Here is a 13,443-nt window from a genome sequence, read left to right on the forward strand (position 1 = left end):
ATACCTTGATTGTTTGTTGAGTCTTTCACCTGTTAGAATGACTGTGCTAGTTTCACTTCTTTAATATGTAAATCACAACACTTTCTTTAAAAGTTACATTCTCAGGTTGACTGTAACAATTGGTGTCAGTCAGATAGTATGTTGAAGGTGTTAGCCCTGTGTTCCCTGTCTGTGCCATAATATTTAAATTGATTCTAATCTTAAAAAGTGAGCTAACAGAGTCTCTATACACCACCAACTCAGGCAGTGAGTGCCAGGCACTTGGCGTCCTCTGTATTTGGCAAAAGAAAAATTCCTCGTATACTCTCCAATCTTTCTGTGACTTTGTGTGAATTTATGACCCCTGGCTTTTTAATTCCCTGTCAAGGGAAACCAGTTTCTCCTGTCTACACAAGTTTGCATTCCTCAATCATGACACCCCTCAGCCATCTCTATCCCAAGAAAAACAGTCCCAATATGTCCAAATTCTCCTCATAATTACAATTCAAATAAATCATCCTTGCATGCTCCAGAGTATTATGCTATCCACTACGTGGCTAATGTTTGTCATCTGCAAGTTTTCCAGTTGTGCCCCTCTATATTCAAGTCTAAATTGTTAACGTATAATACAAGCAAAGGAGTCTCAACATCAAATTGTGCACAATACCAGTTGAAACAGGTTTTCATTCACAAGGGCAGCCGTTGACCATTACCCTTTCATTCCTGTTATTAAACCAACTTTGGATCCAATTTGGTACAAGACCCTATATCCCATAAACCTTTTTTTGGACCGGTCTGCCATGTTTGACTTTGTCAAATGCCTTATTAAAATCCATGTAGACAATATCCACTGCACTAACTTCATTAATCCTCCTTGTCAAAGAATTGAATCAAATTTGTAAGGCATGATATTCCCTTAGAGCCATACTGACTATTCCTGACTAGTCCATGTCTTTTCGATCTCTCAAGATTGACTCGAGCAATTTGCCCACCAGCGGAGTAAGACTAACTGACCCCTCATTGTTTGGCATTTCCTTCGTACCTTTTTAAAGCAACGGAACCATACTTGCATTCCCCCTCACCTGTCTACTGAAAATTCAAAATAATCCTCAGAGCAGCTGCTACTTCCTCCGTGCCCCACCATTGAACATCTTAGGAAACAATCTATCTGGCCTGGGTGACATACCAATTTCAAGGATTCTAATTCCTTTAATGCTTCCTGTCCAATTGATTATTTTGTCTGATATTTCACACTGATTCTCTTGAATTACTATGGCCTCATCATCCCTTTCCTTTGTGAATGTGGAGGTAAAAAAGTTCATTTAAGTTCTTCCCATTATCTTCTGCATCTTCACAGTTCCCCCCTTCATCTCTGATAGGTCCCAATTTTTCCCTAACTATCCTTTTGCTCTTTATATACTAGTAAAAAATTGAATTTTATTTTAGTTGGCTTGTTAGTTTTTGTTCGTGCCCTTTCTAAAATTTACTGATTTCACCCCCCCCCCCCCCCCCCCGCCATTTGATCGTTGTACTTTCTATACTCCACGCTATCTGCAATGTTGAGTTTTGTGACTGTGTAAAATCTCTCTTTCTGTTTAATCTTTATTTTTCCAGACAACTGTGGATTTGGAAGTACCATACTAATTTTTGGAGGGGGCGTCTCTGCTTTGTGCTTTAATATTTTAGCCTTTGCATCGATTTATCCTTTATTAGTCCTGTCCAGTTCCACTCAGCCGACTAACTTGGCAGTTTTGTAAAATTTGTCTTACCACAGTTTTCAACTTTTCCCCTGATTTATCTGTCCTTTCCCACAAAAGTATTAAATCTAACTGAAATATGGTCGTACAGTGTCACTTCACTCACTTGTCCGTTTTCACTTCTGAAAACTAAATCCAGAAATGCATCTCCTCTCATTGAGCTAGTCACTGAGTTGTTTAAAAGGATTTTCCTGGACAATATCCATGATTGTTTTAACCCTTAGTGTCCCTCATATTGTTTGAACCCAGTTGATAGTTAAAATCAACTATTATAACTACTCTTATTCCTTCAGGCAGGAATTTGTCCACATATGCATTCCTTTATCTCCCCCTCACTATTTGGGAGTCTGTGGTATAATTCTTGTAGTGTGACTGCCTCATTTATTTTTTATTTTTACCCATTATAGTCTAATTTTTTAACTTCCTTGATATATCATCCTTTCTCACAGCTGTAATTGATTTTTCAACCAATGCTGCTACCCTTCCTGATTTTTGTTTTGTCACCCACTCTTTCCTGCTGAATCCTCTATCCAAGGATATTAAACTGCCAATTTTGCTCCTCTAATCAGATTTCTGATCTAGCAACAACATTGTGCTGCAATGTGTCTATATGTGTCCTTAAATCATCTGCCTTGTTTGTAATAATCTTAGCATTGAAGTATAAACTGCCCAACCCTATCCTTTGGATGCTTTTTAATCCTCATTTCTTTGTCTTTCTGAGGCGCTGACTACATCACTAACTAATGTTTTACCTCCCATTTCCTAACCTGGTTTTGATCCATCTAAGTATGCACTTTGGTTTCCATCGCCTGCCACCCTAGTTTAGAACCTTACCAACAGAACTAGCAAATGCACTTATGAGGTATTTGTCCCAAATCTGCCCATTGCAACCTGCCAGGCTTGTGCAGGTCCCACTTTCTCCAGAAACTGTCCCAATTAGCTCAAGTATCTAAATCTCTTCCTGGTATGCCATTTCTCCAGCCATGCATTCATCTGATCTATCGTCTTGTTCCTGCTTTTGCTAGCACATAGCACAGGGAGTAATCCTGAGATTGCAACATTTGAGGTCCTGCATTTTAATTTATTTCCTAACTTCCTGTATTTAGCTTTTCAGGTTCCCATCCCTTTGTTCACCTATGTCATTGGTACCTGTGTATACCATAACCACTGGCTGTTCACCCTCCTGCTCCAGAATGTCCTGTGTCTGCTCTCTGACATCCCTGACCCTGGTACAAGTGATGCAACGTACCATCCTGGATTCATATCTGCAGCCACCTGTACCCCTTACTGTTGGATCCCCTATCACTATTGCTATTGTGCCACATATTTTCTTCCCTTTCTGTGCAGCAAAGCCATTCTTGGTGCTATTAACTTGGCTGATGCTGCTTTCCCCTGGGAGGCCAATCCCCTGCAACAGTATCCAAACAGTTTGAGAGGGGGACTTCTGCACTTCCTTACTGAATCCATAAGACATACGAGCAGAAAATAGGCCATTCAGTCATGGTTGATAAGTTTCTCAATCTTTTACTTTATCTGATCATCATCCGTTCTCTTTCTGTCTGTGTAATCCTTGCTGCAATGTGACCATCTCACTAAGTGTGCTATCCATGACATTCTTAACATTGCAGATGCTCCACATTGAGTCCACCTGCAGCTCCAGCTCTGAAAAGCAGTGAGCCAGTAGCTGCAGCTGGAGGCACTACTTGTACATGGCGTCATCAGGGACATTGGAAGTCTCCCTTATTTTCCCCACTGCAACAGAGGAACATACCATGAGTGTGAGGTCTTCTGTCATGACTTCTCTCTAGATTAAGCTAGTTAAGAGGATTTAGGAAAGCTAGGGACCTTCCTTTGTTTCAAACACTTGTATTATAATCAAAAGTCCCTACCTTTATTTAAGCTAATATATTTAACTTTTAAAAACTTAAGTGATATCTGCAGAGTATTTTCTTACCAATTGGCTGTTTCCCTTGGGACTGTCATTTTAAGAACTAAGCACAAAAACAAAGAACAAAGAAAACTTACAGGAACAGGCCCTTCGGCTCTCCAAGCCTGGCCGATCCAAATCTACTGTCTAAACCTGTCGCCCAATTCCTAAGCATCTGTATCCCTTTGCTCCCCACCTACTCGTGCATCTGTCCAGACACATTCTTAAATGAATCTACCATGCCTGCCTCTACCACCTCTGCTGGCAATGCATTCCAGATGCCCTCCACCCTCTGTGTGAAGTTCTTGCCACGTGTATCCCCCTTAAACTTTTCACCTCAAAAGCGTGACCTCTCATTACTGAATCCTTCACCCTGGGAAAAAAATTGAGTCTATCCACCCTGTCTATACCCTTCATGATTTTGTAAACCTCAATCGGGTCCCCCCTCCATCTCCTTTTTCCTAATGAAAACAAACCTAACCTACTCCACCTTTCTTTGTAGAACTGCCCGGATTGAGACTGAGCACCGCACTCATTCTTTTAACTTCACCTATTCCCCGTCTCATCTAAATCCCTCATTTCACTCAACTCCAAAGCACTCTTGTTTAACCAAGCAGCCCTGACTGTGCCTGGTCAATCCTACGAATGCATGCGGAACTAATGGTTGAAACCCGAGTCCAATGGATTCTAGTTGTAATTTCAGTTTTTGTTAGACTTGGTATGTGCTGCTATTTCTTTAACAACAGGTTAGTATCAGGTTAACAACTTATTCTTTTGACTTCTAGTTTATCACAGAACAGTCCAACGGATGAACCACGTAAAAGCTGTACTGTGGGGATGGTCAATATGATACTGTCTCTGCTTTCCTCAGCCTGGTTTCCTTTGGATCTATCTTCACATCAGGATGCCTTAATATTGTCTGGAAACCTGCTGGCAGGTAAGTAGACTTGTTTCTCCATCTCCTGTTTAAGATTCCGAGTTACTTACCAGCATACCGACCACAGATTGTCCTTTGTTCACGCTCTTGAAAAGAAATAGTTGCGTAGAATTTTATTTTGTCAATTCTCTCCTTGGTTCTCATGAAGATGTTGAAATTGCATTGCATGTACTTGGTTGTACACTAAACAATGAAGCCAGGTTTTTTTCCAGCTTTCTAAAGCCCATTTGTTTCATTTGGATTGTTTAGTTTGAAGTAAACCTCTGACCCAGGAACACTTGGCCGATTAGAAGGATTGTGATCATGGTAGATGGAAGATCATGTGGGAATATGTGAGCTTTCTGCATTGTGACTGGTAGACTAGAGGAGCTGAATATTTTCAAATGGAGAAAGATTGCAGATAGTTACAGTGGAGGCTAATTTGGAAAACCACATGCAGGAATCTCAAAGAAAAGCTTGCATACAAGTTCAGGTAATAGGGCAAGCAAATAGAATCCTGATGAAGGGCTTTAGCCTGAAACGTCGGTTTTTCCTGCTCCTCGGATGCTGCCTGACCTGCTTTGCTTTTCCAGCACCACTCCGATCTAAACTCTGGTTTCCAGTATTTGCAGTCCTCACTTTAGGCCAGGCAAATAGAACGTTGGCCTTTATTTCAAAGGGAATCTGGTATAAAAATAGGGCAATATTGCCAAATCAAGAAAACTGTGACCAGTTTTTGTCCCCTCATCTAAGGACTGTTATACAGGCATTGGAGACAATCCAGAAAAGATAAACTAAGTTGATCGCCGATATGGAGGGATTTTCCTATGAGGTGAGTTTGAGTGGTTTTGGTCTACACGCATCTGAGTTGAAAACAATGAGACACAATCTCATTAAAACTTAGGGGGCATGACAGGGTAAATGCAGAACGGTGTTTCCCTTGTGGGATAGCCGAGGACCAGCTTGCTTAATCTCAGTAGGGGGTTCCCAGTTAGAACTGGGATAGAAAGTGTTTTGTTCTCTTGGAGACCGTAAGATAAGGGAACAGAGGCCATTTAGCCCATCGTCTGCTCCGCAGTTTGATCATGACTGATATGCTTCTTAACCCTATTCTCCTTTCTTCTCCGCATAACAATTGATCCCCCTTAGTGATCGAAAATTTATCCATCTCTGTCTTAAATGTACTCAATGACTCAAGGAGGTTAATGAAAATGGTCCAAGGAATGAAAAGCTTAACATATGAAGAATGTTTGAGGAGTCTGAGTCTATATTTGGAGTTTAGAAGGATGGGGGGGGATTGAATTGTGCAGAATACTGAATGGCAGGAACAGAGTAGATGTTGGCGAGATGTTTCCATTGGTAGGAGAGAGGAGGACCCAAGGGGTCTTAGACTAAAGGGAAGACTTAGAACAGAATTAGGAGAAACTTCAGCCAGAGAGAAATGAGTTTAAGGAATTCATTGCCACAGGAGGCTGTGGAGGCCAGGTTATTGAGTATATTTAAGACTGAGATAGATAGGTTCTTGAGGATCAAGGGTTACAGGGAGAAAGTGGGAGAATGAGGTTGAGAAACTTGTCAGCCATATTTGGTGGAGCAGACTCGATGGGCTGAATGGCTTAATTTCTGCTCCTTTGTCTTATGGCCTTCGCCTCCACAGCCCTCTGTTGCAATGTGTTCCACAGATTCACCACCCTCTGGCTGAAGAAATTCCTCCTCATCTCAGTTCTGAAGGGTCATTCCTTCACTCTGAGGCTGTGCCCTTGGGTTCTAGTCTCTCTCACTAGTGAAAACATCTTCTCCACATCCACTCTATTGAGGCCTCTCATTCGTCAGCATATATCTCCCCTCATCCTTCCAAACTCTAGTGAGCACAGACCCAGAGTCCTCAACTGCTTCTCATACATCAAGCCCTTTACTTCCAGGATCATTCTTGTGACCCTCCTTTAAACCCCCTCCAAGACCAGCGTATCCTTTCTTAGATATAGGGACCGAAACCACTTGCACTTATTCCAAATGTGGTCTGACCAGACTCCTACATTGGGGAGACAGGCCGCCTACTTGTGGAATGTTTCAGGGAACACCTCTGGGACTCTGCACCAACCAACCAACCCAACAGCCCTGTGGCTAACACTTTAGCTCCCCCTCCCACTCTGTCCTTGGCCTCGTCCATCACCAGACCCTGACCACATGACGCCTGGAGGAAGAGCGCCTCATTTTCTGCATAGGAATCCTCCAACCACACGGGATGATTATAGATTTCTCCAGCTTCCTCATTTCCCCTCCCCCCCACCTTATCTCAGTCCCAACCCTCGGATTCAGCACCACCTTCTTGACCTGTAATCATCTTCCCGACCTCTCCGTCCCCACCCCTTCTCCGGCCTGTCACCCTCACCTCCTTCCACCCATCGTATTCCCAGTGCCCCTCCCCCAATTTCCTCCCCCCTACCTTTTATCTCAGCCCACTTGGCACACCAGCCTCATTCCTGAAGAAGGCTTATGCCCGAAATGTTGATTCTCCTACTCGGATGCTGCCTGGCCTGCTGTGTTTTTCCAGCACTACCTTTTTCAATTCTGACCAGACCCATACACACCCTCAGCAGTACATCTCTGCTCTTGTATTCTTGCCCTTTCATTTGTCTTCCTAACTGACAACTGAACCTGCACGTTAATCTTAAAAGAATCCTGAACTCCCAAGTCCCTCTGTGCTTCAGATTTCTGAAGCCTTTTCCCATTTAGAAAATAGACTACATGCGTGGTCATTCTGTGGAATTTTTTACCACAGAAAACTGTAGAGGCTGGCTCATCAGTATATTAGGGGCTGAAATCGCTTTATAATCAGCCAGGCAACTGAGGGTTATTGGGGGAAAAGCAGGGAAGTGGAGATGAGGATGATCAGATTAGCCACCATCTTGCTGAATAGCAGAACAGATTCAATGGACTGAACAGTGTTTTGCTGCTGCTACAATCTGACTTTATAATTGCTGTCCATCTGAGATTGGTGAACTAGGTACAGATGCAGCCACAGAACCTCCTCTTTTAGTTTACTGCCATACTAAGCGATCTATAATTTACACCTTTCAAATACCCATACACCAAGGGTTATCTCTGTGCAATTGGAGATGGTCAGTAACTGATGGCTTCGCCAATGATGCATCCACTCCATGAAGGTATTGCTAATAAATGCAAAAGGAAAACTAACTTCCCATAGATGTTTCCCTTCTTTCCATCTGGAGGGTTTTGTTTCCGTTACTTATGATTGTTCTGGTTTGTTGTGGATTTAATGAAAATGCATGGATGGTACCCCCAATTTTGGAAGTCTGCTTTTGAGGCCTCTGTGCTTGTGCAGTTTTTCTCATTTGTATATTCTGCACAGCCCACGTTTGTTTCTTCTAGCTCAGCTATTGTCACAATCCATGGTTGGATTGGTAGCACAACTTCATGCGATCTTCATTTGGTGATTACATCAGTAATGTTCCCAGAATGCAGGTAATGGAGGAGCAGTGAGCTTTCCTGCACTTCATGAAACTTTCAGCGCTCGTTCAGAAAGTTTTGCATCCTAACCAAGCCATATGTAATTTTAGTTGGCACACATTGTAGCTAATACTTAATAGCCAGAGGCACTGTTGAATTGAACTGTCAGTTTTGAGTTGGGTGCTGTCTGATGTTATTGACTTCAAAAATCCTGTATACACTTGAAACAGGGTTGCTGATTACAGTTAACAATCAGAGATAGAGTTGGTTTATTTTCTGCTCTACCTTCCCTCACCCAGGTGCACTTTGAACACGAAGAAACTCCTACTTCTCTGGGCAGTGCTCATTCTTCAACTAATGCCATTATTTTTCTCCTTTTGGGCTGTGGGTATTGCTGGCGAAGCCAGCATATGTTACTCACCCCTAATTGCCCTCGAATTGAGTGGTTTGCTTGCTCATTTCAGAGGGCAGTTAAGAGTTATCGTATGGCTATGGGTCACATCTAGGCCAGGCTGAGTAAGGAAGGCAAATTTCTTTCCTTGAAGGATATTTGTGAACCAGATGGGTTTTTACAAGAGTCTATGATACTTCATGGAGATATCATTAGGGAGGTAAGAAATTAGATTCCACTCGTCGCTGTGGTGGGATTTGAACTAATATTCCCAAAGAATTATCCTGGGCCTCTGGAGTACAAACCCAGCGACTTTATTTCTGCCTCACTACTGATCAACTAAACTAATTGCTAGCATTCTTCCCTCTGAGGCCCAATCATTGGAGGAATGAGCTTAATCTTTATATAATGCTTTTGTTCTATTGGCAGCTATCGCACCCAAATCGCTGAAGAATCCGTGGGGCAATGAAGATGATGCTAGTACAACCACTAAACCTGAAGAGGCATGGCCTGCCTTGGCTGACAGAACTTTGGTAGTGATGGTGGAACAGCTGTTCTCTCACCTGATGAAGGTCATCAATATCTGTGCACATGTCATCGATGATGTTGCACCGGGGCCTGCGATGAAGGTATATGTGTTTTAAATTACTATTTAAAATCAAAAGAGGATCAATATCAGAAAGTGATCTGAATTAAGACACTTCAACATATTGTTCCACAGAGTGGTAATATGCAATAGGTGTAGCATGAGTTATAGCAATTTTAATATCTCTATTGTTTAGATGTATAGTACAGAGTATATGTACACAGAAAGGATATGCCGATTGGATGGTGCAGTGCAGTTGAAGTAGAGCATGATCTTAATGAATAGCAGAGGAGCCTCAAGAGATTGGAAAACCATCTCCTACGCCTGTACCTTTACATTATTCTGTGGTTTCCTTTCTCCATTCTCCTATTCACCTTGTTTCTGCCTCATCTTTCCAAAGACACTGATTGTTTGCTTGTTTTATGCATCTATAGGCATCCTCTCCCTCATCTGAGTTCATTTGTCATCCAGGAGTCTGAGTAATGAGAGGCAAGGACTCATTTGCTACTTTGGTCCTCGCTGACCTATGCCCATTGCTATTTCATGCACGTGTCTCCAGGCAGTAATCTGAAAAAAAGTCCTCATCATTTCCTCTACTCTGAGGAGCTAAAACCACTTTTCAGTGTCCATGCTGAAATTAGAACTCAGTTCAGGCAAGGGTTTAAATCTGAAAGACCTTGCACTCTCCTTTCCCAGACTCTGCCCTATGATAAACTGTCATAGAATGATTGGCCCTTACAGCACAGAAGGTGACCTAATACTGGCACATCATAAGAGCTATTCAACTCATCCTTCATACACTCTACTACTTCCACATCCTTTATCTACTCTGCTTATTATCCAGAATTTCTTTTTGAAGTATATGTCTGATTCCCTTCACAATGTTGATTTAAAACTGCTTCTACAGTGCTTAATGCAACATGATTCAATTGTACAAGTAAACCTCAATTGTCTGAGCTTGACAGTATGATTTCACAATTAGCTTTGCCATGAAGCCTTTACATAACTAGATAACTTGGAAACATTTGGGTTACAAGGTACTATAAACATTGAAGTTAATTCTATGTTTTAAAATGCAGGCAGAGCCTAATAATTGTTTATAATCTTGCAGTGATTGTGATAACTTTGTTGAAAAGTGCACTATTATCTTCATAAAATGCAATTTATCTCAACTTGAACATTGACTTTTGTGCTACTGCTTCAATGTGTTTTACTTCTCAGGCAACTCTCCCTTCACTTGCCAATACGCCATCCCTCAGCCCGATCAGACGCAAGGGAAAGGAGAGGGAGTCAGCAGAGCAGGCAACTGCACCAATGAGTCCAAAGAAAATGACTGAATCCAACCCAGGTGAAAAAAGATGTATGTCTGTCTCAAAGTGTTGGGCAGTGGCTATCAGTTGGAAAGTTTAAAGGACAGTTGTGTTTTTTAAAAATTCTGCTGTGGAATCTGGGTGTCATTAGCAAGGTCAGCATTAGTTGCCCATCTCCAATTGCCTTTGAAGTTGAGTGCTTTGCTGGGTAATTTTCAAGAGCAATTGAGAGTCCATCAGCCAGACTAGGTGAGGACAGCAGATTCCCTTCCCTAACTTAATAAATAATTGGGTTTTTATGACCATTGTAGCTCGTCACCATTACTAAGGTTAGATTTTTAATTCCAGATTTATAAGTTGAATTTAAATTCTACCAGTTACCATGATGAGATTTGAAACCATGTCCCAGAGCATTAGCTTTGGCCTCTGGATTATTAATTCAGGGACCATGAATGCTAGATTACCACCATCTTCTAACACCTTTCAAAAGCTCAGGATACTCCAAAGCACTTTGCAGGCAATGAAATGTTTTGTTTGCAGTGCAGTTACTGGTGTAATGTAGGAAAATGCAGCAGTTAATCTGTATGTAGTAAGGTCCCACAAACAGGACTCTGATGACTAGATCATCTTTCTTCATGGAGGGGTGTATGTTCTAGTTTTTCAAGATCTGTGGCGTTTTGCTTTCAGTTTAGGGCTATACGCTTGCCAAGCTTTGTCAGACTTATTCATTTTCTACAATTCTCTGAAGAATTTGTGGATGAGGAACGGGCAATCTTAGTGAATTTCGCACCTTAAGTTGTTAGGATTGATACTTGGATAATGAAAAGCTGAGTTTTAGCAACATTATCTGTGTTTATCCATTTAATTAAAAGAAGGTTCTTGCAGCAGTTTTGGATGGCGAGTGTGCCAAACACAAATGCGTAAGGTTACAAGAGTGACGTGCTGCAGGCAGATACGAGCTCTGCCTCACCTTTCAGGGGAAAGAAAGAATAGGAAAGGTTTCTGAGATTATTTGGAATTGAATGTTTCAATTTGATTAGGCAGACTGGGGTTTTGTTTTTAAGGTCCTGGCAAAGCAATTCAAGGTCAAATAAATGATTTTTAGATTTGTGCAATGGTTTGATATGGTGATGTTAGTTCATTCTGTCTAAGTGCAGAGTTGAGATGTAAGCTTGATAGCTACTAATAGATCAAATAAAACAGAGTAAGCATTTTTTTTGACAAAACATGGTGAGAATGTGGAGCACGCTGCCATGTGGAATAATTAGCAGAGAGAACGTAACATATTTTTGGACAGGTTTAATGTGCAGCCAAGGAAACATGGAGACGTGATTGGAACGGGCAGTGAGATTCAGGGCAGACTTGAGAGAAGTTGGGTTTTCTGTAGAGAACAGGTCCTGGGGTACTCTGAATTGGTAGTTGTGGTCATAACTGTATCTGCAAGAGAGAATCAAACCATTGCCCATATTTGTTCAATTGCATTATCATTGCTGAGGGCCCCATGATCAACATCCTGGGGGTTACCATAAGCTGGATTAGCCAGAAAATATTATGGCTACAGATGGAGGTTGTGCACTTCTCTGGTGAGTAATTTGCCTCCAATCTCTCCAATTTCTGTCCACTACCAACAAGGCACAAGTCAGGAGCGTGATGGAATACTCTTCACTTGCCTGGATGTGTGCAGCTGCAGTAAGAGTCCAAAAGTTTATCATCCATTACACATTATACCACTTGATTAACATGCCGTTCACTACTTTATATATTCACTTCTTGTATCACTGACAGACAGTGGTAGCAGTTAGTATTATCTGCACGATGCTGTGCAGGCTCCATCAACAGCACCTTTGAAACCTGCGACCTATACCACCTAGAAAAAAAAAGGGCACTTAGATGCAAGTGGATATCACTTGCTACAGATTCCCCTCCAAACCACATAGCATCCTAACTATGACCATTTCTTTGCAGTAGCTTGGTCACAGTCCTGGAAGTCTCTTCCTGACTGCAATGTGGGTTTCTCTAAGCCCCTGGGGCTGCAGTGATTACAAATTATAGCTCGCTACCACCTCTTCCAGGGCATTGGAGATGTCAATAAATGCTATCAAGCTAGTGACACCCAGTTCCCATGATTAAATGGGAAAAAAGGCTGTCTTTAAAACCAAAGTGTCCTCTGCTGTTTGGTTCTCCTGCTATGACCAGGAGATGGATTTTAAAAAATGTTTGCTTAGTGTTTTTCTGTGTTATTTATTCTGTTTGCAGCTGCCAGGCCTACAGATGCTGTTGGAGCTGCACCAACAAGCAAGTCCACCTCGCTTGGCAGTTTTTATCACCTGCCTCCGTATCTGAAGTTGCATGATGTCTTGAAGGCAACGTATGCAAACTACAAGGTACCAATACAAATGGATTGTTTTACCCCCACCGCTCCTACTCCTAATGTAATTTCACATAACAAGTAATTTAGTGTCCGCGAAGGTTCTGCTGGCCTGTTTGTCTATTCTGGGTATGATTGATACCCTTATTTTTATAAAAGTCAAATACAGTTGATGTTGGAAATCAGGAATAAAAATGAAGTGCCTGAAAATCTCAGGTCTTGTAGCATCTGTGGAGTTCGAAACAGTGTTATTGTTTCATGTCCAATTCGAATCCTATTTGGAATGGGAGTAAATATTTTTGTATGAGCTTTAAATGTCCAAAGCAAAAATAGACATGGCAGTGGTTGAATTCCTAAAGCAACACTTTGATATTGTGGAAAATCTGTGCTTTGCTTCTCAAGCCTTAGAGAGCCAGGATGATATCAGGAAAAGGAGCTTCAGTTATGAAGAACAGTTGGAAAAAGTCTGTATTGTTCTTTTGGGATCAGATAAGGCTGAGTTGATTTAACACATAATACCAGAAGGAAGACAAATGGTTTGTTGTGACTATGTCAGGTGTCTTTAACTTCCCAGATATTGACTGGGAGAGCTATAGCTCGAGTTCATTAGATGGGTCGGTGTTTGTACAATGTGTGCAGGAGGGTTTCCTGACACAATATGTCGACAGGCCAACAAGAGGGGAGGCTATATTGGATTTGGTTCTAGGTAATGAACCAGGCCAGGTGTTAGACTTGGAG

At 41.8% G+C, this 13,443-nt stretch overlaps 1 protein-coding gene across 9 annotated transcripts in view; it reads left to right on the plus strand.

Moving 5' to 3' along the window:
- htt (huntingtin) overlaps positions 1 to 13,443 on the plus strand; it is a 244,085-nt gene that overhangs the window by 128,763 nt on the left and 101,879 nt on the right. For 5 of the 9 annotated variants that reach the window (XM_060834685.1, XM_060834704.1, XM_060834722.1 and 2 more), the window contains exons 24-27: positions 4,449 to 4,600; positions 8,871 to 9,070; positions 10,249 to 10,387; positions 12,594 to 12,721. In XM_060834685.1, coding sequence (XP_060690668.1) covers positions 4,449 to 4,600; positions 8,871 to 9,070; positions 10,249 to 10,387; positions 12,594 to 12,721 — 619 coding nt within the window. The remainder of the gene's footprint in view (positions 1 to 4,448; positions 4,601 to 8,870; positions 9,071 to 10,248; positions 10,388 to 12,593; positions 12,722 to 13,443) is intronic. The other 4 variants (XM_060834714.1, XM_060834731.1, XM_060834748.1 and 1 more) reach the window with 1 other exon arrangement.

The sequence above is a fragment of the Hemiscyllium ocellatum genome, chromosome 2, assembly GCF_020745735.1.
Source record: "Hemiscyllium ocellatum isolate sHemOce1 chromosome 2, sHemOce1.pat.X.cur, whole genome shotgun sequence".
In the NCBI taxonomy this organism is placed as follows: domain Eukaryota; kingdom Metazoa; phylum Chordata; class Chondrichthyes; order Orectolobiformes; family Hemiscylliidae; genus Hemiscyllium; species Hemiscyllium ocellatum.